This window comes from Salmo salar, chromosome ssa04, assembly GCF_905237065.1.
Source record: "Salmo salar chromosome ssa04, Ssal_v3.1, whole genome shotgun sequence".
Classification (NCBI taxonomy): Eukaryota; Metazoa; Chordata; class Actinopteri; order Salmoniformes; family Salmonidae; genus Salmo; species Salmo salar.
The window spans coordinates 27,600,400-27,627,752 of NC_059445.1; the positions used below are offsets into that span (position 1 = coordinate 27,600,400).

General features: G+C 43.5%; 1 protein-coding gene across 1 annotated transcript; it reads right to left on the reverse strand.

Moving 5' to 3' along the window:
- Positions 1-5,324: 5,324 nt before the first annotated feature.
- On the reverse strand, positions 5,325-25,879 carry LOC106602756 (succinate--CoA ligase [ADP/GDP-forming] subunit alpha, mitochondrial). The gene is made up of 9 exons (XM_014195595.2): positions 25,772-25,879; positions 23,819-23,919; positions 21,822-21,938; positions 21,450-21,662; positions 21,244-21,301; positions 19,852-19,935; positions 17,996-18,147; positions 8,571-8,759; positions 5,325-5,788 (listed from the first exon to the last, which is right to left on the reverse strand). Exons 1-9 carry the CDS (start codon positions 25,803-25,805, stop codon positions 5,762-5,764), a joined length of 975 nt encoding a protein of 324 aa, XP_014051070.1. The 5' UTR covers positions 25,806-25,879; the 3' UTR covers positions 5,325-5,761.
- Between the last annotated feature and the right edge of the window lie 1,474 nt (positions 25,880-27,353).

Consider the following 27,353-nt stretch of genomic DNA (forward strand, 5'->3'; position numbering starts at 1 on the left):
CAAACCGTTCTGACACTACAGACGTTTTCGCGAGAAGACCGATTTTCGGGATGTCTCATGGTCTGACACCGTTCTAGCTCTGCCTCCTTTCTAGTGCGACATCAGCGGATGCGGTGGATTAAGATGCATCCAATGCAAACATATCTGTAGTTTAAACTATATCACAAGCTTAAACTGATGGATTTTAATGGGGATTTTTTTATTTATTATGATACTTAGATTGACAACTCTAGGGGGGTTAAAACACTATTTTTGCACACAGAGTGAATCCATTAAATGTGTTATGTGACTTATTAAGCACATTTACTCCTGGACATATTTAGGCTTCCCACAACAAAGGGGTTGAATACTTATTGACTCAAGACATTTCAACTTTTCATTCTTAATTAATTTGTAAAAAATCTTGACATTATGTGGTATTGTGTGTAGGCCAGTGACCAAAAAAATCTAAACGTAATCTGTTTTATATTCAGGCTGTAACACAACAAAATGGGGAATAAGTCAAGGGGTGTTAATACTTTCTGAAAGCCTCATTATAATTCTCTGAGTTCTACGGACATTTCCTTGGACTTCATGGAATAGTTTCTGACTTGCACTTCTTCGGCAAGGTTTAATGGTGGTTGGCATCCAATATGTTGCATTACCGCCCCCAACTGAACTAAAGTATAGATCCATTACACTTTGATACAAAATGGGAAAGGGGAAGCAGGAAATAATATATATACACACATACATACACATCTATGTTTAATTATCCTACCAACTAACCCTATATTAAAACCCATCACCTTATTCCAGTCTGTTCCTACCCCAGGCCAACGGCATGATAGAAGAGGACACTACCACTCAACACACGCTGTAACTCTTCCGAAGTCAAATCTCATACCCCAAAGTACTGCTCTGAAGCTGCCACCACAACATATATTTTCTAGGACTATACGTTCCATCTCTGCGGTATATCCATTGCGATCAACGCTAAGAAGCCAACTTTACTGAAACGTATATCACTCATTGACCTATCCCTCTGTTCTGGCACAGATCTACTATTTGCAGGGATCCTCTCGGAATCCTTCACCCTTGATCCACTCTCCCCTACCTTCTTCACTGTCTCAGTCTACGACACCTTCTGCACTACTCTGACCCTGGCCACCTCTGATTCAGAGGAGTTAGGTTAAATGCGGAAGAGATGTTTCAGTTGAATACATTCAGTTGGACAACTGACTAGGTATCCCCCTTTCCTTTCAACATGCCTCTCTCGCACCCGAAACCTCCGATTCACAGCAACATGAGCACCCCGACAGTTGACACAGCTTTTTCCACTGAAACTACACATTCCTCTGTCCCATATCCTCCTACACACTTCCCACATCTTGGAATCTCCCTCCTACACACTGCTGTGACATGCCCATAAACGTGACACCCAGAACACCGCAGTGGATTTGGCACAAAAGCTCTAACAGCATAACTCATATATCTTAACATGACTTTGTCAAAGCTCAAAACAACAGACTGAGTCACCGCTGTTTTACCGGGTCTGCGTCGCACCAAACGGCGGGCGTAACAAATACCAGGAATCTTCAACTTCAATTGCTCCACCTCCACACTTAATGCTACCCCAGAAATCACTCCCTTCAATGGTGCCCTGTACCTAACCACAAAGCAAGATACATATCTTTCCCCAAGTGGGGTCGCACAGAGCGCCTGCACCCTCTGATCTGAAGAAACACAAACAAACGTCACAAGTCCACTTCTTCTCCGCTTCTACACCTGCATTGCTTGCTGTTTGGGGTTTTAGGCTGGGTTTCTGTACAGCACTTTGAGATATCAGTTGATGTAAGAAGGGCTATATAAATCAATTTGATTTCTTCTCCACTCAACCTAAAACCACCAATGGATCAGCCAAAAGGCCTGGTTCCACCCTCTTCAAAAGTCTTACTCCCACATGACCAAATGTATCTTTATCGTAGACATGTCCATCAATGCAAGGCTAGGGCTCCGAGCTCCTCACAACACCTTTTCCCCCTTCCATTTCACCTCCAGAACTCAAACTGGTGTCCGGCTCACTCTGTTTGAACTTGACACCAATCTTCCTCAACATACAGTCTTCCCTGGTTATTGCTTACTTCAAGAGATTCAAACCCATCCTTTTCAACCTCCTCTCTCTTCCCTCCAATGCTCTTCCCTTAACCAATTACCCGACTGCTTCTGAAAATATTCAACTTTTCCAAACCAAAATGTATTTTTAGCCTCCGAGAAAGACATGCTAAGCCCTGTACAACCTCCACTTCAAATTCAGTCAGCCAATCTACCTCGGTGCCCGGTCAAGACCAGTCTGACATGCATTTCTTATTCGGTGGAGTTTAACAGTGGTTGGCATCCAATGTTACATTACCACCCCAAACTAAACTGTAGTATACATCTATTACACTTTGTTATACAAAATGGGAAAACTGAAATAAATATTTATGACCATACCAACTAACTACACTCATTAAAAACCCAATACCTCATACCACAACTTGAACCCTATCTGCTCCTGCACCATGCCATCAGCCTGGGAGGACGGACCACCACTCAACACACCCTGTAACTCTTCTGAAGTCAAACCTCATACTTCTCTGCAGCTGCCACCATGACATCCATTTTCTGTGATTTCCATTCCATTACTGTAGTACAGTTGATAACCATTTCTAAGAAGCCAACCTTACTGAAGCATATATCATTCGTTGGCCATGTAGTATCTGTGATGTATATCGGTTTATATTAGTTACTATGCTGTTACTAAGCAGTAATGTATTACGGCAGTGTTATGTTACTACACCTAATAGGAAATGCACATGCGCACCATTGGGCCGGGAGCTGTAGAGCACGAGGTTTTGACTAAACGAAACTAACTGTACTCTCGTCTCCTGCCTGGTCATTTGTCCACAACACAAATATCCCTCTGTGCTGTCACAGATCTACTACTAACAGGTGTCCTCTCAGGATCCCTCACCCATGACCCACCCTCTACTTTCTTCACTGCCTCAACATATGAAACCTGTACTACTTTGACCACTTCAACCTGCCTCTCTCACACAGGACACTTCCAATCCCCAGCAACATGAGCACCCCTACAGTTGACAACTTTATCCACAGAAACTACACAATCCTCTGTCCCATGCCCTACTGCACACTTCCCACATCTTGGAATCTCCCTCCTACACACTGCTGCGACATGACCATAAACGTTGCACCTGAAACAGAGCAGTGGATTCGACACAAAAGCTAACAGGATAACTGATATATACTAACATGACCTTGTCGGGTAAAGACTGACTCAAAAAGGACTGACAGTGACTGTTTCACCACCGGATCTGCGTCGCACCAAACAGCAGGCATCACAAACACCAGGAATCTTCAACTGCTCCAGCTCCACACTTAGCACTACCCCAGAAATCACTCCTTACAATTGTGCACCCGTCCTAAGAGCAAAGCAAGAAACAGATCTTGACCCAAGTTGCGTGACACGTTGTTCCTGCTCCCTCTGGTCAGACAAAACACAAACAAATATCACAAGTCCACTACAGGTTACCTTCACTGATTCAACTGCACCCAACTTCTTTCTCACCCACCCTGAAACCATAAATGGATCCGCAAAAAGGCAAGGATCCACTTTCTCCAAAAATATCACTTCTTCATGCCCATTGATACCAGGCTTGAGTTCCGAGCTCTTCACCACACCTTCCTCCTCACTTAACTCACACTCCTTCACTTCCATTTCACCTCCAGAACCCGTTCTTGCGCACAGCTCACTGTTTGGACTCAACACCAACCTGCTTCAACACCCCAACTCCATGTTTATCACCTTTCTCAAATTCAACCGCTGCTTTCCTAATTATTTTCCTCCTCCCCCCCCATTCCTCAGAAATCCACCTTTCTGCGTCCCTGTCCCAATATTCCTTTTCTCCAGACTTCACTTGCAGCCCAGTGGCATCCCGATGTAACTCCCATCTCATAATCATCCTGCCCACCTCCGAAAAGTGTCTCCTCCAGGAGCCAAGATTTTGAGAGCATCTTCCCAATATAGCTACAGTCCTCTCCATTCGATTTCCTTCTCATGTGCCTGCAAAGCATGCACTGGGTTTGGGCTGAATTGGCCACAGGTGGAAGCCAATCAAGTTGTAGTGACATCTTAAGTATGATCAAAATTTGTTGCACCTGAGCTCAATTTTAAGTGGCATAGCAAAGTGGGTGTGAATACTTATGTAAATTAGATTTCTGTATTTCATTTTCAATAAATTTGATAGTTTCTAAAAACATGTTTTCACTTTGTCATTATGGGATATTGTATGTAGATGGGTGATTTAATTTTTTTAAGCCATTTGATTTCAGGCTGAAACACAAAATATGGAATAAGTCAAGGGGTATGAATACTTTCTGAAGGTTACTATATGCTCTCTACTAGCCTGGACAAGGTACACAATTGAATGTAGCCTATAAGTGGGCCAATTGACTGAGGGTGTGATGATCAAAATGTAATGCCTGATTCACACAATGCTACTATGGTGAATGCTTACCCAGGCTGATCTACAAATAATGAGTAGTTATGATGCAAGGGGATTTGTAGTCGGTAGTCACCTGCACTGTCGAACAAGCCCATAAACCCCTCCATTGATTAGTCTTTTGACCAATCGTATCAGATCTTTTGAGATTTTCCGTTTAGTCAAAAGACCAATTAGTTGGGGAGAGAGATCAGAATTGGGTTGCTTCTGTAAATACATCCTTAGTATTCATCCCTTCAACCACAGCTCCAAGAGCAGTTTTGAAAAGTGAATTGAGAAGGAATTAACATTTTCATCTGGTATACAGTTTCAACATTTGTCATTATGTAATGAAGCAATGCAATTATACTTTAGGAGAAAGAAAAGGCCTCCTACACACTTTCCCTTTCCACGAGGCAAAGAGAAAAGTGTGCAAATGCAAATCCTGTAATGGGTGACGTGTTAGCTCTATTATAGCACCTGAAATCCCTGGATTGTATATACACTGCCTCCTAATTGGCCTCACCAGGGAGTGACACTGCATGACGGGGGAGTGTGATTGGATGAATTCAGTTCAGTGGAGACCTTTTCAAATTCGAACAAAAGAAAAACATCTTCCAAATAAAGTTTAGTATTACATACCATTTCCAAACAGACATTGTATGTAATGCTATTACACTGTAAAGCTTAGCAGAACCATCCATACATCAAAACCAATAACACGCTCACACTGTCATGCCAACCTGTGTGTGCTCGCAAAAGAGCGAGAGACGAGCATAAAAATGAGCCCATAACCAAAACTGTGTTTGAGAAATATTTTCTTATTCAGGTGTATAGCCAGTGAGACCAGACATTTTAATGGAATACTTGGTTACAGTAGGAGAGTAGTAGAAAGACACCAGATCACCTCAGTTACCATGGCATCCCTCAATAGTCTAACTAATACACATCAAAAGCTACCATAACAGATGGCAATAACTGTCCTCTAAAGGACACTTTTACTCAAGTCTATAACAAGCATGTATTGAAAAAGACACCATCAAGACATAGTGATATAATTACTCTCGTGTAAAGGTAGGAATTCATAGCTGAAATTAAAAACACTGCGTAGTGACTGTGCGTATGGTAGTTTAACTGAACTGCAGGAGAGTTGTAGGACGCTGGAGGGCATTGCGACCTCAAATCAGGGTGCTCGGCTTCGTTAGGGGAGATGGGGGGGGGGGGTGTTGCCTCACCGTTTACAACATCTTCCTCTTCTCAAACTCCTGCGGAGAGAGGGACAGAACAGAGGAGAGATTATTAATTCATGTGGATTCACACAGTTTGTTTACATCTGGAAGCTACAGGGGGTGGGGGATGGATGGGTGCTAGTAGACCCCAACAAGGCACTTTCCTTTCTTCCCGGGGGTTGGGGGGGAGGAATGTCTTCGTCACAAATGGCACCCCCATTCCCTACATAGTGCACTACTTTTGACCAGAGCCCTATGGGTGCCATTTGGGATGTAGACAATATATTTATCTCATCAGGGATTAATGAAGAGTTTGTAGGTACAAATAATATTCTAAATTGTTCTTTTAGATGCAAAGATAAATACCTTACAAACCGAATAAGGTGCTATGCAAGGCTCATATACAGTGTGTTATAGTCCAAACACAGAAAACATGTATATTCACACCAAAGCATCAAGATCCATAGTCATGTGATATGACAGCGAAAAAAAATATGTGAAAGCACATAACCAAAAGGATGAAGGAGAACATCACGCATGAGATGTCTCCATTTACATACACCATTTACTAAATATCAGCAGAGGAAGGGCGATAGAACAAATACTCTCCTGCCCTTCCTCCTAGAATTTCCAATTTCACAGAGGAAAAAGCTTCCTTTATGCAAATGTCATTTATCAGGTCTGCAACAACAGATGCATGTTGTTGCCCATTGGAAAATGCCTAACTTTCAAAATACCTGGATGTCTACCGCCACCAAGTGGTTGAACAGATCTACTTCGGCTCAACACTCAACTTTGACACAGTGCTAGAGAACTCGGCGGGGTGTGCGTGTGTCATCTGTAATGTAATACAGAGGAGTGTTAAGGGAAGACGCCCTTCAGTCTCACGCGGGGTGGGTTAAGTGGATCTGTACGCTCCGATCAAGGTCAGGCCCTTGACTTTCTGAGAAAGGGACAGATAGAAAGAGGAGAGAGAGAGAAGAGAGGAAAAAGCGACTGGGGGGATGAGCGGGGCTGTGTTAAGACTTCATGGTGGCCCCGAGGAATTAGGCACTCTCTGATGGATGAAAGGAGGGCGAAGGGTGGAAAAAGGGTCCACTCAGAGACTGTTCTGTCTGCTACTGCACGGCAAGTGGTACTGATGCACCAAGTCTGGTCTCAACTGGACCCTAATCAGCTCCTAACCCCAAACCACTGCTAAATAGTATACCAATAGCTACTCGAACTTACACTTGACTCATCACATACGCTGCTACTGTTTATTACCCATCCTGTTGCCTAGTCACTTTATCCGTACCTATATGTACATATCTGCCTCAATTACCTCGTACCGCTGCACATCGACTCGGTACCCCATGTATATAGCCAAGTTATCATTACTCATTGTGGATTTATTCCTCGTCATTATTTTTCCATTTTACTTTTCTTTTTTTGATGCATTGTTAGGAAGGCCCCCGTAAGTAAGCATTTCAATGTTGGTCTACACCAGTTTTTTACAAAATATGTGACATAAAATTCGATTTGAAGAGGGCGAGAGAGCGAGCAAGATAGAGCAAGAGATGCAAGAAGGATCGTCCTTGTGTGTGACAAACAGTCAGGAGGGGAGAGTGTCAAAGGTGCTCAAGACAGAAAGGGGAGAGGCGGAGGAAGATGAAGAGCGATGAGGGCAGGATGAAGGAGAGGAGAGAGGGAGGGATGAAGAGTGCTGGTGTGTGACAGGGACATTTTGTCAAGAAGGGAGGCCATGAGAAAGAGTGAAAATGGAGAGAGCAACACACAGGGGTGAATGGAGGTTTATGTGGGCTTGACAGAGTTTGCGTGGAATGCTAGGTGAGTGGAGTTTGCACTTTTGGGACTATTCTATCGGTGACATGCAAGCTTAATCTAGCGCAGTTACAGTATTTGAAAGAAAACAAATACTTGAATCTAGGTGTGGACACAAGGGGAGCTTCACTGACCAAGCAAAAACAAAAACACTAGAGGGTTGGGCATTGTACTGTACTGAGAGCTGAGCATGTTATACCAAACCAAACTACCCCCTGCAGGCACTACTTTGTTTGTTTGCTCTGGTGTGTCGTGTGTATTATTACGCCGATTACAGCAGCCGCCAATGAGATTAACAGAGACGTATGAACACAATGGGCTGGGAAATTAACAGGCCGGGAAAGAGTTTTTCATCATTACGCGCAATGATTATGAATTAAACCAAAACAGTGCTACCACCGCACAAATCCATATCTGTGTGTTCGGGTTTGCCACACTGCGCTCGCTCGTAATGAAAGAATAAGATGATGAATGGGTGTAATACACGCTTTAACTTTTTATACGTCTTGTTAAAACTGCCGTCCTCCGGTGATAAATTGAAATAAACACGCAGCAGCAGCGGAGCTAAATTGCCCACCCCGGCATCAACAGCCATGGTTATTAATTTCCCCCTTTCACCTCGCTGTTGCCTTTTGTTTATTACGTATTAAAAAAAAGTTAGATCAAGTCCCACAACCTTGCTTGTTAACAAACCCAAACACTGAAAACATCAACAGACTCAAGTAGAAAAAAACTCAAACGTACTCAACCTACAGTAAACTCTGTTTAGTTCATAGTTTTTAGTATATTTGAGGGAAGAGGCAGAGTTGGGATGTGGGACTAAAGTAACCCTTTTGCCATCCTCCCCCGGCTGCTATGAGAGAACGGTACAGTCCGTCACGCCACTGAATGACAAATGTTCTCGCTCTACTGGTCTCACCCATAGAGTTGGCTAGAGGGCTCTAGAACCATGGAAAAGGTAGATTAGCTCTTTAATACATATCTCTAGTCTCACCTTGAACATGGTGCTGCCCAGCTGGGCGGGGGACATGCTGACCACAACGCCCGCCTGCTGTAGGGCGGCAATCTTCTCTTTGGCTCCGCCCTTGCCCCCTGCGATGATGGCACCGGCGTGACCCATCCTACGGCCCGGCGGGGCAGTGAGCCCGGCGATGAAAGACACCACAGGCTTGGCATTCGCTCCCTGGGGGGTGAGAGAGAGAAAGAGCCTCAGTCACACTTGCATTCTCAGACAAATAACAGAATAGATGCTGCAAAACAGACAAAATGTCTTCCTGTTAACAGCCCCTCTAAAATGGCTTCTAAGAATGCCTATCTTACTTTATTATTAAAGCAGATGGTAGTGTACAGTAAATGTTATTCACATTCATGTCAATACTATATTACATGCTCTGTCCAGATGTGAGTGAAAGAGTCAATGAGACCATTTAATTGCATGGGTGTGAGCGTGGATGGGCACACATACACACTCCACACACACCCCTCCCTGCCATTTCATATGATCTCATTCTTGCAGAAGCAGGTAATTAGTCACACGGACACTGATTAGCTCTGGCCCTGTCCGCTCAGCTCGTCCTGATGGATGGCTAAATTCAACATTCGAGATAATCTTCCAGTGCTGGCGGGAGGGGAGAGAGAGCTAATATTTCACACTCAGGAATAACATCATATTGGGGATGAAAGACGCAAGGGTGGGGCTTGTTCATTAGGGCATGTGAAGGAAAACTTTTTGAAATGGGTAGCAAAAAATGAGTGTTTCCTATTAGACCAGGTACTGTAGTAACTACCCATTTCAGTACATTTTTTGCCAAATGAACACAATCCAGGCCTCTCTTCAGACGCTCTTTCTCGGGTACTTGCCTTGTGATAAGGCTCTCCCTCCATATTTCTCTTGCTCTCTTTCTCTCCCTCATTCCGTATCCTTCAGAGGAGTTAACACGGCATGTCAAACAAACTGGCCGACAAGCCAGGAAAGGTGGGCCTCCTGCTTATGGCTTTACTTCACTTCTACCATTTCAGCACAGGCTTTCCAAATGGAGCGCTCCTGAAACTGGCACTTATGTACAGCAAGACGACTCCTATTAATTTCAACACGCTTGAAGACACTGGATAATTGTTTAAGCAGAGCAGCCAATCCACTCATCTCTCAGCCAAGAAAATCTATAAAAAAAATAAAAAAAACCTGGCTAACAATGTACAGTATTAACAAGAGATGGCTCTGAAAGCAAATGTTCACTGAATGGGGGAATATGACTGCAATCAAGGGAAAAAAAAGGTACAGAGAGGATACTAATTATTAGAGGTGAATGTTTCCTCTTCTAAAGTGGCCCAAAATTTTTTCCTTTAAAATGGGTCAGGACGAGGGTGGCCATGCCCTGCTGCATGCTTTTATTCCACACCTGATTCTACTACTCAGCTGCTTTTCAGGACCTTGACTAGCTGAAGCAGGGCTGGAGCAAAAGCCTGAACATTCAGTAGCTCTCCAGGAGGGATGGCCACCTCAGTTTCAGAATCTCTATTCACAAAGCGTTCCTGTCCATACAACCTCATTCATTATGATCAACAAGGCAAAACTGATCATGGATTCATGAATGCAGGCCCAATATCGTTCCTCTAGCTAGGCCCTAAAAACTCCAGTTCCAGCACTCGCTTGTCCCGTCCTAATGAATTCACAACTTTGACAAAACGAACCATCCCCGTGTGAATCAACACTTAAAATCTACCTAAACATGTTAGGCTGTAATTAGTCAATTAATGTTTATCTTCCCTCAGAGAGAAGAAGTCGGTGCATAACAAGAGAAGCTGAATTAGCATTTGAATGTTCCCACCGCCTTTGTCCTCCATTGTTAACCGGGGAGATGCATTACTTTAATAACGGAACAAGAGAGAAGAGGAGAAGGTTGTTTCCCCACCTCTTCTTCAGTTCGTTCCCCCACAGGAGGGGTGGAGCAGGAGGCAGGGGTTGTTTAGAAAGTGGGAAGCCTTGCTGTATGCTCGAGGGTAGAGCCTCAATCTTGTCAGATTAAGACAAACAGACAATTACAAAATTTACGAGGCCCCCTGTTCACACACTAGATGTGAATGAGTCTGCTGCCCCACCTCTTTCTAAAATCACTCCCCTGCCCTCCTACAGTGAGGGAAAAAGTATTTGATCCCCTGCTGATTTTGTATGTTTGCCCACTGACAAAGAAATGATCAGTCCATCATTTTAAAAGGTAGGTTTATTTGGACAGTGAGAGACAGAATAACAAAAACTGAAAAACGCATGTCAAAAATTGTATAAAATGATTTGCATTTTAATGAGGGAAATAAGTACTTGACCCCTCTGCAAAACATGACTTAGTACTTGGTTGCAAATCCCTTGTTGGCAATCACAGAGGTCAGACGTTTCTTGTAGTTGGCCACCAGGTTTGCACACATCTCAGGAGGGATTTTGTCCCACTCCTCTTTGCAGAACTTCTCCAAGTCGTTAAGGTTTTGAGGCTGACGTTTGGCAACTCGAACCTTCAGCTCCCTCCACAGATTTTCTATGGGATTAAGGTCTGGAGACTGGCTAGGCCACTCCAGGACCTTAATGTGCTTCTTCTTGAGCCACTCCTTTGTTGCCTTGGCCATGTGTTTTGGGTCATTGTCATGCTGGAATACCCATCCACGACCCATTTTCAATGCCCTGGCTGAGGGAAGGAGGTTCTCACCCAAGATTTGACGGTACATGGTCCATCGTCCCTTTGATGCAGTGAAGTTGTCCTGTCCCCTTAGCAGAAAAACACCCCCAAAGCATAAATGTTTCCACCTCCATGTTTGACGGTGGGGGTGGTGTTCTTGGGGGTCATAGGCAGCATTCCTCCTCCTCCAAACACGGCGAGTTGATGCCTAAGAGCTCCATTTTGGTCTCATCTGACCACAACACTTGCACCAGTTGTCCTCTGAATCATTCAGATGTTCATTGGCCAACTCCAGACAGGCATGCTTTCTTGAGCAGTGGGACCTTGCGGGTGCTGCAGGATTTCAGTCCTTCACGGCGTAGTGTTACCAATTGTGTTCTTGGTGACTATGGTCCCAGCTGCCTTGAGATCATTGACAAAATCGTCCCGTGTAGTTCTGGGCTGATTCCTCACCGTTCTCATGATCATTGCAACTCCACGAGGTGAGATCTTGCATGGAGCCCCAGGCCGTGAGAGATTGACAGTTGTGTTTCTACTATTTGCGAATAATCGCACCAACTGTTGTTACCTTCTCACCAAGCTGCTTGGCGATGGTCGTGTAGCCCATTCCAGCCTTGTGTAGGTCTACAATCTTGTCCCTGACATCCTTGGAGAGCTCTTTGGTCTTGGCCATGGTGGAGAGTTTGGAATCAGATTGATTGATTGCTTCTGTGGACAGGTGTCTTTTATACAGGTAACAAACTGAGATTAGGAGCATTCCCTTTAAGAGTGTGCTCCTAATCTCAGCTCGTTACCTGTATAAAAGACACCGGGGAGACAGAAATCTTTCTGATTGAGAGGTGGTCAAATACTTATTTCCCTCATTAAAATGCAAATCAATTTCTAACATTTTTTACATGCGTTTTTCTGGATTTTTTTGTTGTTATTCTGTCTCTCACTGTTCAAATAAACCTACCAATAAAATTATAGTCTGATCATTTCTTTGTCAGTGGGCAAACGTACAAAATCAGCAGGGGATCAAATACTTTTTCCCCAATTGGAGTGTGTTAGTGAATTACAAGGGCTTTGCGTCATGCGTAAAGCACCTAGGAGAGAGAGAGAATGCAAGAGCAGGGGCTAAGAGTCAGAGGATAAAGTGAAAAAGGATTAAAGGATACGTTTAGTGTTCACAGAGGGTTAGCTGCCAAATACTACCCGTCTCATTGGAAAGCATGGGCACAATAGTGTTCGGTCTTAGTTAGCCTTTTAATTTTACAAATGCATGGAGAGGCTGAAGAATACTAGGTGGGATTTAGAAGTCTCAAAAAGAAAAAAAAGGGCATAAGACCTTCTATAAAGGTGACTTACACGGAACAAAAATATAAAAAATGCAACAATTCCAACATTTTTACAGTTACAGTTCATAAGGAAATCAGTCAACTGAAATGAATTAGGCCATAATACAGATCTGCATCTGTTGGTCACAGATACCTTCTGCCTCATACAGTGTGACACTTCTCCTTCGCATAGAGTTGACCAGGCTGTTGATTGTCACCTGAATGTTGTCCCACTCCTCTTCAATGGCTGTGCGAAGTTTCTGGATATTGGCGGGAACTGGAACATGCTGTCGTACACGTCGAGCCAGAGCAGCCCAAACAAGCTCAATGGGTGACATGTCTGGTGAGTATGCAGGCCATGGAAGAACAGAGACATTTTCAGCTTCCAGGAATTGTGTACAGATCCTCGCAACATGACCATAAATAAAATGCAATTGTGTTGGTTACCCATAGTTTATGCCTGCTCATACCAAAACCCCACAGAGGCACTCTGTTTACAACGTTGACATCAGAAAACCGCTTTGCCCACACGACACCATCTTCCCAGTACAGTTGAAAACGGGATTCATCAGTGAAGAGCACACTTCTCCAGCAGTTTGTGCAGACATTTTTGGGTTGCGCAAACACAGTTTCATCAGCTGTCCGGGTGGCTGGTCTCAGATGATTCCACAGGTGAAGAAGCCAGATGTGGAGGTCCTGGACTGGCGTGGTTACATGTGGTCTGCTGGTTGGACGTACTGCCAAATTCTCTAAAACGACGTTGGAGGCGGCTTGTGGCAGAGAAATGAACATTAAATTATCTGGCAACAGCTCTGGTGGGCATTTCTGCAGTCAGCATGCCAATTGCACACTTCCTCAAAACATCTGCCTCCCAGGCTTTGTTGCAGACGGCCGAGAAAAGAAAACAGCGCACAATTGGCTCAGCGTCGTCCGGGTAAGGGGAGGGTTTGGCCGGCCGGGATGTCCTTGCCCCATCGCGCTCTAGCAACTCCTGTGGCGGGCCGGGCGCATGCACGCTAACCAATTGTACGGCGTTTCCTAACTACCAATTGGATACCACAAAATTGGGGAGAAAAAAGGTTAAAGAAAAATCATACGAAAACTTGAGCCATCTGAGGCTCATAGAACATAACATAGAACAGAGAGAAACTAGAAGGAACCCAATTTGTAAGTCGCTCTGGATAAGAGCGTCTGCTAAATGACGTAAATGTAATGTAATGTAAATGAACCCAAGACCACTGCTAAACAGTCTTTTCTTTAGACTTTAAAATGTGCAGTTGTGTTGTGACAACATTTTAGAGTGGCCTTTTATTGTCTCCAGCACAAGGTGCACCTGTGTAATGATCATGCTGTTTAATCAGATTTTTGATATGCCACACCTGTTAGGTGGATGGATTATCCTGGCAAAGGATAAACAATCACCAACAGGGATGTAAACAAATGTGTGCAATTTTATTTTTTATTTCAGCTCATGAAACCAACACTTTACAAGTTGCCTTTATATTTTTGTTCAGTATATTAAAACCGACAGGTTGGCAAGCAGCCCACAGAGTTAGAGGAATAGTTTTAATATGTAGGCCATGCAATGACCTCTAAAGTGTGTACTAATTCTAGCTCTGCGAAATGAAAAACATCAGTGCAACTTTTGGGTGCATAGATCTCCCGTTTAAGGCTCCTCTTTTGTAAATTAGTTAATTGTCTATTTTTAATACATCCCTCTCTTTTATTGGGCACATTATGTCAAGTGTTACACTTTTAATAAAGACTGATTCGACAATTTGATCTCCATCCCCTAAACTTAAATCGTGTACAAGTGCTCACCAAATGGTCGATCGTGATCTTCAAGGCATTTCTAGTCAATCGCCAAAAATGTCTGTAGAAAGGCCAATGATAAAGGCTTGCTTTTATTTTTTGCGCTGTTGGCGGTAGATAAACTTGATTCAGAAGCCCTGCACATCGGGTAGGCAAAGTGATCCCATTTTGAACCATTTCATTTGTCTCAAAACATCGTGCCTACAGCTTTCACAACCCCAGCCACAGCAAAGTTTGATACTAGCCTAAATGAGATTTCATAACTTTTAAAAACAATGACCAGAGGGAGACTTCAACACCATTACAAAAGGCGTTCTTCCCTACTTCCACTCGCGCTGCAATGAATGAGTAGCTAAGTCCATCAATAGCCCTGCGTTTTTATTATTAGCAGCTCGTCGTGTCTATTTTAATAGAGGAATATTTAACTTTCTCTGGTCATAGGTACAACATGAATTTGTGCATGAGGCAGATGCATTGCAACTTGAGTTTCACCATCAGGTGGAAGATGGTGTCCCCTCCCTCTGGTCAGTCTCACCGGGGGAAAGGAAGGAGAGAGCAGGGACCATGAGAGGCGGACCCTCTGCTGCTTTCTCCCTCCCTCAGCTGAGACTAATACCGTGTTCAAAACAACTGGGAACTTGGAAACCTCAGACTTCCAAGCGTTCAAGACAACTGGGAAAAGTTGCTTTGAACGGTCATCCAACTCGGAATTCGAAGTCGGACATTTGGCCATCTTTCTAGAGCTGACTTTCCGACCTGAAAAAAAAATCACTGACGTCATAATTTGACCTCTTCCCCCTCCCTAGAGTTCCCAGTTGTCCTGAAAGAACCATGACAGATCAGTAAAATAAAAAAAGCTAATATGCTAATTATTACAATTTATGCTCAGCTGTGACTCAAGTGCTATACCAACTGATCTGGAAGCTTGAGTTTTTAAATATATGGTGTGAAGAACAATATTGGCAGGCCAGGCATAAATACAATATGCTGTGATAATGTATTAGACCTACTATACAAACCTCATTCCTACAGAACTGTTATTAGGTTAATGTAAGTTAAGTCATGTTTTTTTCATCTGAGAAGTAGATCTCTGCCGTCTTTTTGACTGCGAAAATCATCTTGACTCAGAAAAGGTTGGTGATCACTGATTTACACCAACCCTATTTCGACAGTCTTTACCCAGCACCACCTAACCTCTGCCAACATTAAAGAATATTTATAGACAAATTACTTAAAACATGCAGGTAAAATGTTGTACAACTTTTTATGAGCATTTACAAGATGTAATGATGTGTTTTCATAAGGCTTAAGTAACACTATCTTATGTCTATGTATCAAAATGTCAACTGACTCAAAATCAATTTAAGACCAAGAGCTCCGCTGTCTGTCCCGTCTTCCGTTATGGAATCGATACGCGGCCGTCATTAACAGTGGCGACGTCTCAAATGCACCCTAGTCCCTATATAGTGCACTACTTTTGACCAGAGTCCTATGAGCCCTGGTCAAAAGTAGTGCACTATATAGAGAATAGGGTGTCATTTGGGATGCACCCAGGGGACATCTCCTACATCTCTTCCAGGAAGATAAAGTTCAATACATGTAATGTTGCCTGACCGTTCATTGATCATGTCCTCTGCGTATTTCACACCAAACCCTCATTTGTAATCTGTCCAGTGTGATGAAATTCATTAAGGATCGGTCCCAAATCGCACCCTACTCCCTACCACACTACTTTTGACCATGGCCCGGGCTTTGGTCGAAAGTAGTGCACTATATAGGAAATAGGGTGCCATTTGGGATGCAACCTAGGATGATGTGTCGGCTGTAACTAATAGATTGAAGGGTTTGAAGGTTTTTCATCTGTGCAGAAAGAGATCATTTTGAAATATCTATCTATACTGGTAAGGACATACCAATGTGATATTGTATTCTACTTTTCATCAGAGTCCCAAATGGCACCCTATTCCCTAGTGTCATTGTATTGTACTTTTCATGTGCGATTCCCTTAAGTGTCTGAAAATATGCCTAGCTGATCTTATGGCGAATTAGAGTAAAATACATGTATTTGTGTGCATGTTGTAGATTCAGAAATTCAACACTGACAATAGTTAGTATTTGTGTTAGGGTTGGGCAGTATTCAGATTTTCATACCGTATTACTGGAAGTGCACACAAGGAGCTCTATTTCTAAATAAATACATTTTGTATTTATTTTTGATGCACAATTTATTTTTAATTTTTAGGCAACATGGATCTTGATCTTGCCATCTAGCCACTTAGCTAGCAAACCAAATGCATAGATGGAGCCCTGAGCTGGATATAATTTACTTGGCAAATACATAGTTAACTTAGTTATAACTTATAGTTTTCTGAAACACCTGGGAATTTTGGGAAAGCTACCGAAATGTTGCAACCCTAGAAAAGAAAATGTCCGATACGTGGAATTGTTCAATGAGACAATCTAAAGAGAGGAACGTCATTTTGGGGCTGGCTTTGCATTCAGTGTTTTCGTTTCTCAACGTTGACAGAACAGCAGCTCAGATAAAACAATTTCAGGCTTTGGTTAAATTGCTGCCTCTGTGTGGAGCGTTGAACACCAATCGACTTTCTGAGAACTACCCGCGGCTTACACTCTCAAATTGGCTGAGCTGTTTGTACATGAGGAAGGGAGAGTGGCTGCGTCCCAACTGACACTGTAATCCCCATGTAGTGCACTACTTTTGACCTTGGCCCAAAGGGCTCTGGTCAAAAGAAGTACACTATTAGGAAATAGGGTGCCATTTTGGCCTCAGCCAAAGAGTTGTTCTCCCGACACGGAGGGTGGTGAGAGAGGGATTTGCATGCATTAGAGCAGCAGAAAGCACATCAAATTCATATTTATCTGCCGAACACCTGACACAGACAAACCGCATAGTGTGCGCACACATATGTGTCACAAAAATCTCTTTGCTCAATCAAAATTGTGTGTCTTGACAAATCTAGAGGGCAAAACACACAATTGGCAATAACTGTCGCTGAAAGGCACTTAACCACTTTTCAAGCCTTGCATAATTCACCAGCCATGCTCCAAAGATCAGTCTCTCTCACGCCTGCCTGGAAAGTGTCAAAGGTGTGTGCCGTATTCTGCACCATGAACCCTAACCCTCTCCTTCACTGGAAGTACATGCACTCTAGCTCACACCCTCAGCCTATCCAGAACCCAAGGTCCATTAGCAGGTGGGAACACACACAAACAGTGTCTTACTATACTTGAGGACTTTGGGAACCAACAATGGTTTCCTATTGAAAATCCTATTTTCCCTAACACTAATTCTAACCTTAAAATAGCCTTTTTACAAGTGAGGACCGGCAAAATGCCTCACTTCTCTGAATTTGAGTTAGTTTACCATTCTTGTGAGGACTTCTGCTACTCACAAGTATAGTAAAGATGTGACCACTCACACACAAGTTTTGGACCTGGGGGTTCTGAGTGCGCCCTGAGGGCGGAATCAAAGAGATGAAAGGGAGTACCTGACAGAACCACTCATCTTTCCAAAAGGGTCTGGATGATTCACGAAAGCACTGGAGGACCATTGACAAAGTGTTAACAGTCTGGTAACATGTTAATGTTGGTGTGTCTCCTCTTACAGAGTTGTGCTGTTTGAGGTAATCGGCAGCGTTCTCCTCGGCGTTGCCTCCGATCTCTCCGATCAGGATGATGCCGTCCGTCTTGGGGTCCTGCAGGAACACCTCCAGGCAGTCGATGAAATTTGTCCCATTGAAGGGGTCCCCACCGATGCCTGAACAAAAACCACACGAACCATTAGAACACAGTTACGCTGCTTATATCCATAAGATGGATGTCAGATGTGACCGTAGGCATAGAGTACAATGTACTTGTCGTTTTTCCTTTTTGATTTAAAATGTGACTAGGAAAGTGTTATGTACGCATTAAAAATAACTACACAGTGTACAAAACATTAGGAGCACTTTCCTAATATTGAGTTGCACCCCTTTTCGCCCTCAGAACAGCCTCAATTCGTCAGGGCATGGACTCTACAAATTGTCGAAAGCATTCCACAGTGATGCTGGCCCATGTTGACTCCAATGCTTCCCACAGTTGTGTCAAGTTGGCTGGATGTCCTTTGGGTGGTGGACCATTCTTGATACACATGGGAAACTGTTGAGCATGAAAAACCCAGCAGTGTTGCAGTTCTTGACACAAACCAGTGTGCCTGGTACTTACTACCATACCCTGTTCAAAAGGCACTTAAATATTTTGTCTTGCCAATTCACCCTCAAGTCTCAATTGTCTCAAGGCTTAAAAATCCTTCTTTAACCTGTCTCCTCCCCTTCATTTATACTGATTGAAGTGGATTTAACAAGTGGCATCAACAAGGGATCACAGCTTTCACCTGGTCAGTCAGTCATGGAAAGAGCAGGCGTTCCTAATGTTTTGTAAACCCATTGCCTTCAGAAAGTATTCAGACCCCTTGACTTTTTCCAAATTGTGTTACGTTAGGCTTATTCTAAAATGGATAGAGAAAATAAATCCTCAGCAATCTACACACAATACCCAATAATGGCAAAGCGAAAACAAGTTTTTCGAAATGTATTTGAAATAAAAAAACAATACCTTATTTACGTAAGTATTCATACCCTTTGCTATGAGACTAGAAATTGAGCTCAGGTGCATCCTGTTTCCATTGATCATCCTTGAGATGCATCTACAACTTGATTCGAGTCTACTTCTGGTAAATTCAATTGATTGGACATGATTTGGAAAGGAACACACCTGTCTATATAAGGTCCCACAGTTGACAGTGCATGTCAGAGCAAAAACCAAGCCATGAGGTTGAAGGAATTGTCCGTAGAGCTCCGAGAAAGGATTGTGTCGAGGCACAGACCTGGAGAGGGGTACCAACATTTTTTTGCAGCATTGAAGGTCCCCAAGTACACAGTGGCCTCCGGCATTCTTAAATGGAAGAAGTTTGGAACCACCAAGACTCTTCCTAGAGCTGGCCGAACCGGCCAAACTGAGCAATCAGGGGGAGATGGGCCTTGGTCAGGGAGGTGAGTGGGGAATAAATTGATGAGTGGGGAATAAATTATTTCATTAATTTTAGAATAAGGCTGTGACGTAACAAAAAGTCAATGGGTTTGAATTCTGTCAGAAGGCGCTGTATTTTGTCTATACCAGGGGTGGGCAACTAGCAGACCTTTTTGTAGTCCCGCAGAAAAATTCTCTCTCTGCCCCATGGCAAAGTGTAGAATTGCATGAAATTACTCTAAAACCTCAATGTTCTCTCTGCTGAAACTTTCCTTTGGGCTCTCAAAAGGCTAGGGCCGGCTTTGACTGCATGGGTGGGTACGCAGACCCGCGAGCCACTGAGGCCCCTCATTATCAGTTCAGATGTTTTAGTGGCCCCCACCCCATCAAAGTTGCATATCCCTGGTTTATACATTTGCAGTATCTGTATATCATAATGTTTAGTCCCACGTACCGATGCAGAGAGACTGTCCCAGGCCAACTTGTGTAGTCTGGTGCACAGCTTCGTATGTGAGAGTTCCTGACCTTGAGACAATGCCTGAAAGATAAGGAGAGAATGATGACAAGTTCCAATTCTCTTAACAAGCATCCTTCCATTTTCCCCTTCTTGAGAGGTAAGGAGGAAGAATGCATTTAAGTATGGGAAAGGACCTGTATTTATACTGTATGGGTGTGGCCCAAATTGCACCATATTGTTAGGTTCTTATTTTTCAGAGTAAATAACCCACGGACACTAGAGAAACTTTAACCACGTTTAATTCTTCCCAAAGGTTCTGTACAGCTGTAATCAGACAGCAAAACATTTCTCTCCATCACAGTTATATACATCCTACTTAAGACACTCCCTCTCTCCAATCCTTAGTTTATGCCCAACAGGAAGAAGGTAACCAGATACTAAACCCTGATTACTCCCTTAAGGGGAACTAACCTCACCCCTCACCTCCTGACCTCAACCCCTCCTTCACCTAATCCACAGATATCCATCTGTCTTCCCTATATCGACACTTCGCTCTCCTCTCCTCCATCAAACACATTCCAAAGCCTTCTGGCTTTCTACAGAGAACCCTTAACTTCTGACATAAAACCCATTCTCTCCCACTCTTTCTATTCAAGGCTTCTTCTCTATCACTTATTTAATATCTCAATGTTCAAAATGTCAAACCCAACACTAGATAGTGCAATATGTTTGACTGGAGCCCCATAGACTATAGTGAATAGGGTGCCATTAGGGACGCACACTGTATGCCTTTGCAATGAGCAGCAAGTGGTCTAGGATGTCAGTGCAGCGACGCAGCGACCCAGCAGTGACTTCATCACTACACCAGCGCAGGCTGGTAGGAGGAGCTAGAGGAGGATGGGTTCATTGTAATGACTGGAATGGAATAAAAGGAACAGAGTCAAACATGTGGTTTCCATATGTTTGATGCGTTTGACAGAGTTCCATTCATTCCATTCCAGACATTACAATGAGCCAGTCCTACTATAGCTCCTCCCACCAGCCTCCAATGCACCTGGAGAAACATTTGCTATGGCTGCGTCTGATGCCTAGTACCTACAAGGCCGCAGCACTGACATCTTCTCAAACTGTCTGCCGTGAGACAGTGAAGAAAATAATCCGCTTGGTCGCTCTCTGAGCGACTATCGCGGCTAGCCACATGGGCAGAGGTCCTTTCTCCTTCTCACCTCTCTGACTCATTCTCCCGATTCAACTACACGCATGTCATTTTGGAGACTGAAGCACGTATCGTGGGATCTCTAACCTACTGTTAACTTTCCATAAGAAACAGAAGAAGATGTTGGTCTGTCACTGAGGTGAATGCAAGTGAGCTAGGCAAAAATATCTCACCAATCCTTCCTTTCTTGTGAATGTGGCCCGGCATGATCCCGATCTTGCATTCTCCCGGCTGCAAAATAGGAAAACACAAAGTTAATACCAAAAGTGTGTGTGTGTGTTCTAGCCTCTTACGTTGATCATACTAGAGCAGTTGCGGCCGATGAGGCGCGTAGTGCCCTGGCGCAGCAGCTTGTGTGTGTGTATATACGTATTCTTACATTAATAACTCCGGGGCAGTTGGGGCCGATGAGGCGGGTGGTGCTCTGGCGCAGCAGCTTGTGTTTGACCTTGACCATGTCCTGCTGGGGGATGCCCTCTGTGATGCACACCACCAGGGGCATGCCGGCGTCAATGGCCTCGATGATGGCGGCACCCGCGAACGGAGGGGGCACATAGATCACTGTGGCCTCTGCCCCGGTGCCCTCTCTCGCCTGTAGGTGCGGACAGAGGGACATGGTGAATTTAGGGCTTGCTATTCATCAATGTATGTATTTATTTAACCATTTCTTAACCAGGCAAGTCAGTTGAGAACCAGGTCTCGCTTAGGGCTGAATAAGACCAGAGACAAGAAATAGTGGAACACATTTAACCTCCTTGACAGAGTTGAAGACGGGCACGCCGAGGTGTGTCCTCCCCCCCTTGCCGGGGGATACGCCACCGACTAGCCGGGAGCCATAGTCGATTGCCTGCTGACTGTGAAACGTCCCCTAGAGAGGGAGAGAAGGAGGAAGAATCAGAGAGAATCAGCTAGTCCCAATCCACCCAGTCGTTTCTCTCTTGAATTTAGCCCACTTCAATGTTTGATTGGAGATCTGTAAGATGGAAGAAATATCGTGGAGTTCCTTCAGTTCAAAGGATTAGGGCCAAGGGGAAGGGAGGCAGCGGTTGACTGTGATAGATGGAGCGGGGAGTTGTCCCGGTCACTTGCGGCACCAACCGCAAACCTTGAGATATCATTAAAGCCAGGTATAAGGGAATGAGGAGAACAGGCCTGCCATCCACCATTAATCAACAGGGCAGAATGGTGCCCAGTGCCCACAGAGGGAGGGGACATGGGAATCAAGCTGACATGGATGGGCACACAGACACCGCCAGCATATTAAGACTAGGTACAACAGCAGGTAAATCAAGGACTATGTGAATGGTGGTCAGAGAGGAGATTTGGTAAATGATATTCAGGTATTTTACCGTGTCTAATTGTCACCTAGTCATGCATTTAGGTCAATGGGAGACTAAGTAAAAATTCTACTTAAGTCTAAGTTAGGATTCGCCTGTAAGTCAAAGGTGCTTAGGTTGGCATCACATACAATCAGTTTAAATCCAACCCAGGCACACTAAACGACCATAATCAATGGCATTGTCTCTATTTCAAGAGGTCATCAATAAAAAATAAAAAATAAAATGTTAAACCACTCACAGTCCCAACTTTACTTTTTCAGGGACACTGAGTCCCATAATGTGTCGTAATATTATTAATATTCAACCTGCCAAGTTCCATCAGCCTCCTCAGTTAATAATTACAGAGGCTGTCTAGAAACGCTATAGATAAGTGGCTACGAGGGCCAACCACGGCACGTCCAAATCAATGACCCTAATGTTAAAACTATAATTACCAGCAGTAAAGAGAAAGGAAAGACTGAGCCAGCACTTTTTTCCCCCTCGCAACGCAGATATCTTTAAATTTCAATGTTTTTTTCCCTCCACCAGCCTCATCTTTTTCTTCCTCTGTTCATTTATAATGCAACGTGCACTGTCTGCTCACTTTGCTCTTTTCTCCGGTGGTGGCGGTCCTAGCTATCATCCACTAATGAGCAGACAATGAATTTGAAGTATGGTTTGCTTATCAAGCCATAGAGGAAAGTCGGTGCGCAGCAGCGACACTTGAGTCATTGCTCAGCCCTTTCTAATTAGCATGAGTGTTCATTAGAAGAACTATATTTAATAACCCTATATTAAGTTGATGAAGAGTTGTTGGAGAGGAGGGGGGGGTATTAACCTACAATGTGGAAGAGAAGAGAGGTGTTCGCTTGTTGGACAATTATGCCGATACACTTCTTTTTACTGGGCCTTCCATCCTCACCTAAGACAATATTGGGGAACGAGATTATGCTGTCATTTATCTGGGGGTAAAGTGCTCAGTTGCAGATAGCTAGCTACTGTGTGTGTTGCTTTAATTTATATGTTCATCTTTCTTTTTTTAACTCAATGTAATACATCGCAAATTCAAATCCTTAGCCAGTGGATAGACAATTGGTTATTTTTAAATCTCTAGGTCTACATGCTCCTCTGGCAACTTTGTCAATGAATGTTTTGGGCAGATTATTGAGCTGTTTTGACTCTGCACAGGCATATCATCAACAATGTCTGTTGTCAACAGATAACCCTGATTGGGTTGTGTTCATTCGGCACCAAACGAATGAAAGCAGACAGACAGGGAGGGACTACCTGGACGTGTCCAATAGGAAACACAAATTTTCAATAATTTCAGTTGCAAAAGTTAAGATTTCCTTTGAGCGCCGTAATGAACACAACCCAGTTGAATGCAGACAGCAGCCAGTGTCGGCCGGGTGTTGTGTAGCCTACATACCTGCTTCCCTGTGAAGCCTTGGCAAATGACCTTGGTGTCTTTATCAATGTAGAGGTTCTTTCTTGAAGCAGTATAACAGCTCCTTACTCCATTTTGCTGCACTGCAAACGGAGACAGAAGAGGAAAGTGAAACCAAACACAAAGGTGACATTTCCAAAAAACACTATTGTCACATCATGAAGGAAAGGGGGGAAGGAATGCCATCTAGGAGACAGTCCAGTGTTGTTGCCTGAGCTGTTGTCACATGTGCCTTTGATTACTTTAAATCAAATTAAACAGACCTGATAGGCTCTGGGCCTATGTTCCAAAACCTACTGTACAACTGTCAGCAGTAAAACACAAATACATTATCCAAGTATAGTGGCCTACACAGCGTGTTTTTGCTGCCCATTATGCCTTTTCTCTCATGATTGATATTGAAAGGCAGGGAAAGGGGGATACCTAGTCAGTTGTACAACTGAATGCAGTCAACTGAAATGTGTCTTCCGCATTTAACCCAACCCCTCTGAATCAGAGAGGTGTGGGGAACTGCCTTAATCGACATCCACACCTGGGGAACAGTAGGTTATCTGCCTTGCTCAGGAAGACAGATTTTTACCTTGTCAGCTCGGGGATTTGATCCAGCAACCTTTTGGTTACTGGCCCAATGCTCCTACCCACCAAAATAAGCCTATAAATGGCATTAGTCTGTGCAGTTCTGTATGACAGTCATGGTGAGATTATTACTTCACAAAGGCACGTTATAAATAAGGGAAATGAAACAAATTACCATGAATGTGTTTTGTAATCTACAGACATTTGTAAGATTCAGAAGTGGAAATTCTGCTATTTGCCCATGAAGGCCTGCTTAAACAGAGGGCAACATCATGGTTGCATGTAACGTTCGTTTGCTAGCTAACGGTTAACACTTCATGTTGTTGTTTGTCCTCCATTTGTTTTGAGCATTGAACTAAACTGAGTCGGAAAATCCATTAAAAAAAAACATTTATAGTATCTGATAGGCTACTGAGTGATAAGGTTATTTTCAGGCTTCTGCTCAGGGGCAGTTGGTCCACAGAATTAGCCAAGAACCCTATGAGCTTTTGACCTATGCTATTTCTATGAGCTGGTCAATGTGTAGCTAGCAGATTATAACAGGCTAATGTGATGCTACATTAGCCGTCACAGGATAGGTGCTGTTTGGCGTAGCACATAATTTGAAACCAACCTTAACGATACCATCTTCGTTCTCGATTCGGCCAAACATATCGCCAAGTCAAGGATGGACGTAAATTATCTGTGCTATGCCAAACATGAACTTACCCTGTAACGGTTAATGGAGCATCGTAGTTCAACTAGTAATTGAACTACATTTTGAACTACTTTTTCAAAGTAACTTTAGTTAATTAAGTAAACCATTTCTTAAAATTAAGGTATACTAAAGCTATGTTTCTTTCAGTGTGAAATAATTAGTAGCTTGGTTAACTCTTTTCAGAGTGCTAGTAGCTTCCTCCAACACTGCAACCAACATAGCCTGTAGCTACCTCCATATAAAGAGATGTAAATCACAAATTTAAAGCTTTTACTAGCTGTTTGCAGCGTACAATACAATGGGGGAGTAACGTTAGGTAGCATTAGCTTACCAAGCTACCAAACCAACTAACTACATGACAGTTACAATATAGCTAACTACATGTCCTAATCTCATTTATAGAATTGACATGCTAAATATAAAGCCCAAAGGACAAGCACGGTCAAAGTTCAGTAGTTCGGACTGTGGCCTGGAAATTGATGCGCTATCAGCATGCTAAAAGAGTTAGCCAGTATAGAGGCACGAGCGCTGAGTGCCATGGCTACCCTGTGAGCAAGAACCAACAAATCCCGTGCAAAACGTGCTCCGTGAAGCACTTAATTTATCAGAAACTAAACATTGAAGACTTTTAATAAGGAGAACACATATGTTGTTCTACTTACAGAGCAGCCGGGCAAACAATCTACTATGCGACATCTCCGGTCATTCACCAATGACACCGGAGGCTAGGGACCTAAACGTAGAAGGCAAAGGGCTGACTATAAATATGCCCAACTAAAAAAAAAACATTTTGCAAAAAATGTTTGAACTTGTTCAACCGAGATACCAATGAAATATGTTGTCATTATACCAATTATTTAAGTCGCTGACAAAATTAGTACAACCACTGAGATGGAAATTTCTCCAGGCAAATATTCAAGGTTGGCTTTAAACAGCAAAGAATTCTGGATAGTGGAGTTCAATCACTTTCATCATCAACTCAGATGAGGCCTGCATGCCTCATATACTAGAGTGCGTGTTATGCCCATCATAGAAATCCCAAGGGTAAAACCTGCTATGGAAATGTGATTCTTAGAGTGAACAAAAATATAAAAGCAACATGCAACAATTTCAATTTTTTTACTGAGTTACAGTTCATATCAGGAAATCAGTCAATTTAAATGAATTCAGTAGGCCCTAACCTATGTATTTCACATAATTTAACAAATGCCATTTAGCAGACTCTTTTACCCAAGGTGACTTACAGTCATGCATGTCATGGGCTCCCGAGTGGCACTGCCTCTCAGTGCAAGAGGTATCACTGCAGTCCCTGGTTCAAATCCAGCCTGCATCACATCCAGCTGGGATTGGGAGTCCGATAGGGTAGTGCACAATTGGCCCAGCGTCATCAGGGGTAGGCCGTCATTGTAAATAAGAATTTGTTCTTGACTGATCTGCCTAGTTAAATAAAGTTAAAATGCATGCATACATTTTAAGTATGGGTGGTCCCACGAATCAAACCCACTATCCTGGCATAGCAAGCGCCATGCTCTACCAACTGAGCTACAGAGGACCACAACTGGGAATTCCCGAGATGCATCTGTTGGTCACAGATACCTTGAAAAAAAGGTAGGGACATGGATAAAAAAACAGACAGTATCTGGTGTGACCACCATTTGCATCATGCAGTGTGAAACATCTCCTTCGCATAGAGTTGATCAGGCTGTTGATTGTGGCCTGTGTAATGTTGTCCCACTCCTCTTCAATGGCTGTGTGAAGTTTCTGGATATTGGCAGGGAGTGGAACATGCTGTCGTACACGTCGATCCAGAACATCCCAAACATGCTCAATGGGTAACATGTCTGATGAGTATACAGGAAAATGGGAGAAATGGGATTTTTTTTCAGCTTCCAGTAATTATGTACAGATCCTTGAGACATGGGTCTATGCATTATCATGCTGAAACATGAGATGATGGCGGCAGATGAATGGCATGACAATGGGCCTAAGAATCTCGTCAAGGTATCTCCATGCATTCAAATGACCATCAATAAAATGCAATTGTGTTTATTGTCCATAGGTTATGCCTGCCCATACCATAACCCCACTGCCACCATGGGGCGCTGTGTTCACAACGTTGAAATCAGCAAACCGCTCGCAACACGACACCATCTGCCCGGTACAGTTGAAACTGAGATTCATCCATTAAGAGCACACTTCTCCAGCGTGCCAGTGGCCATTAAAGGTGAGCATTTGCCCACTGAA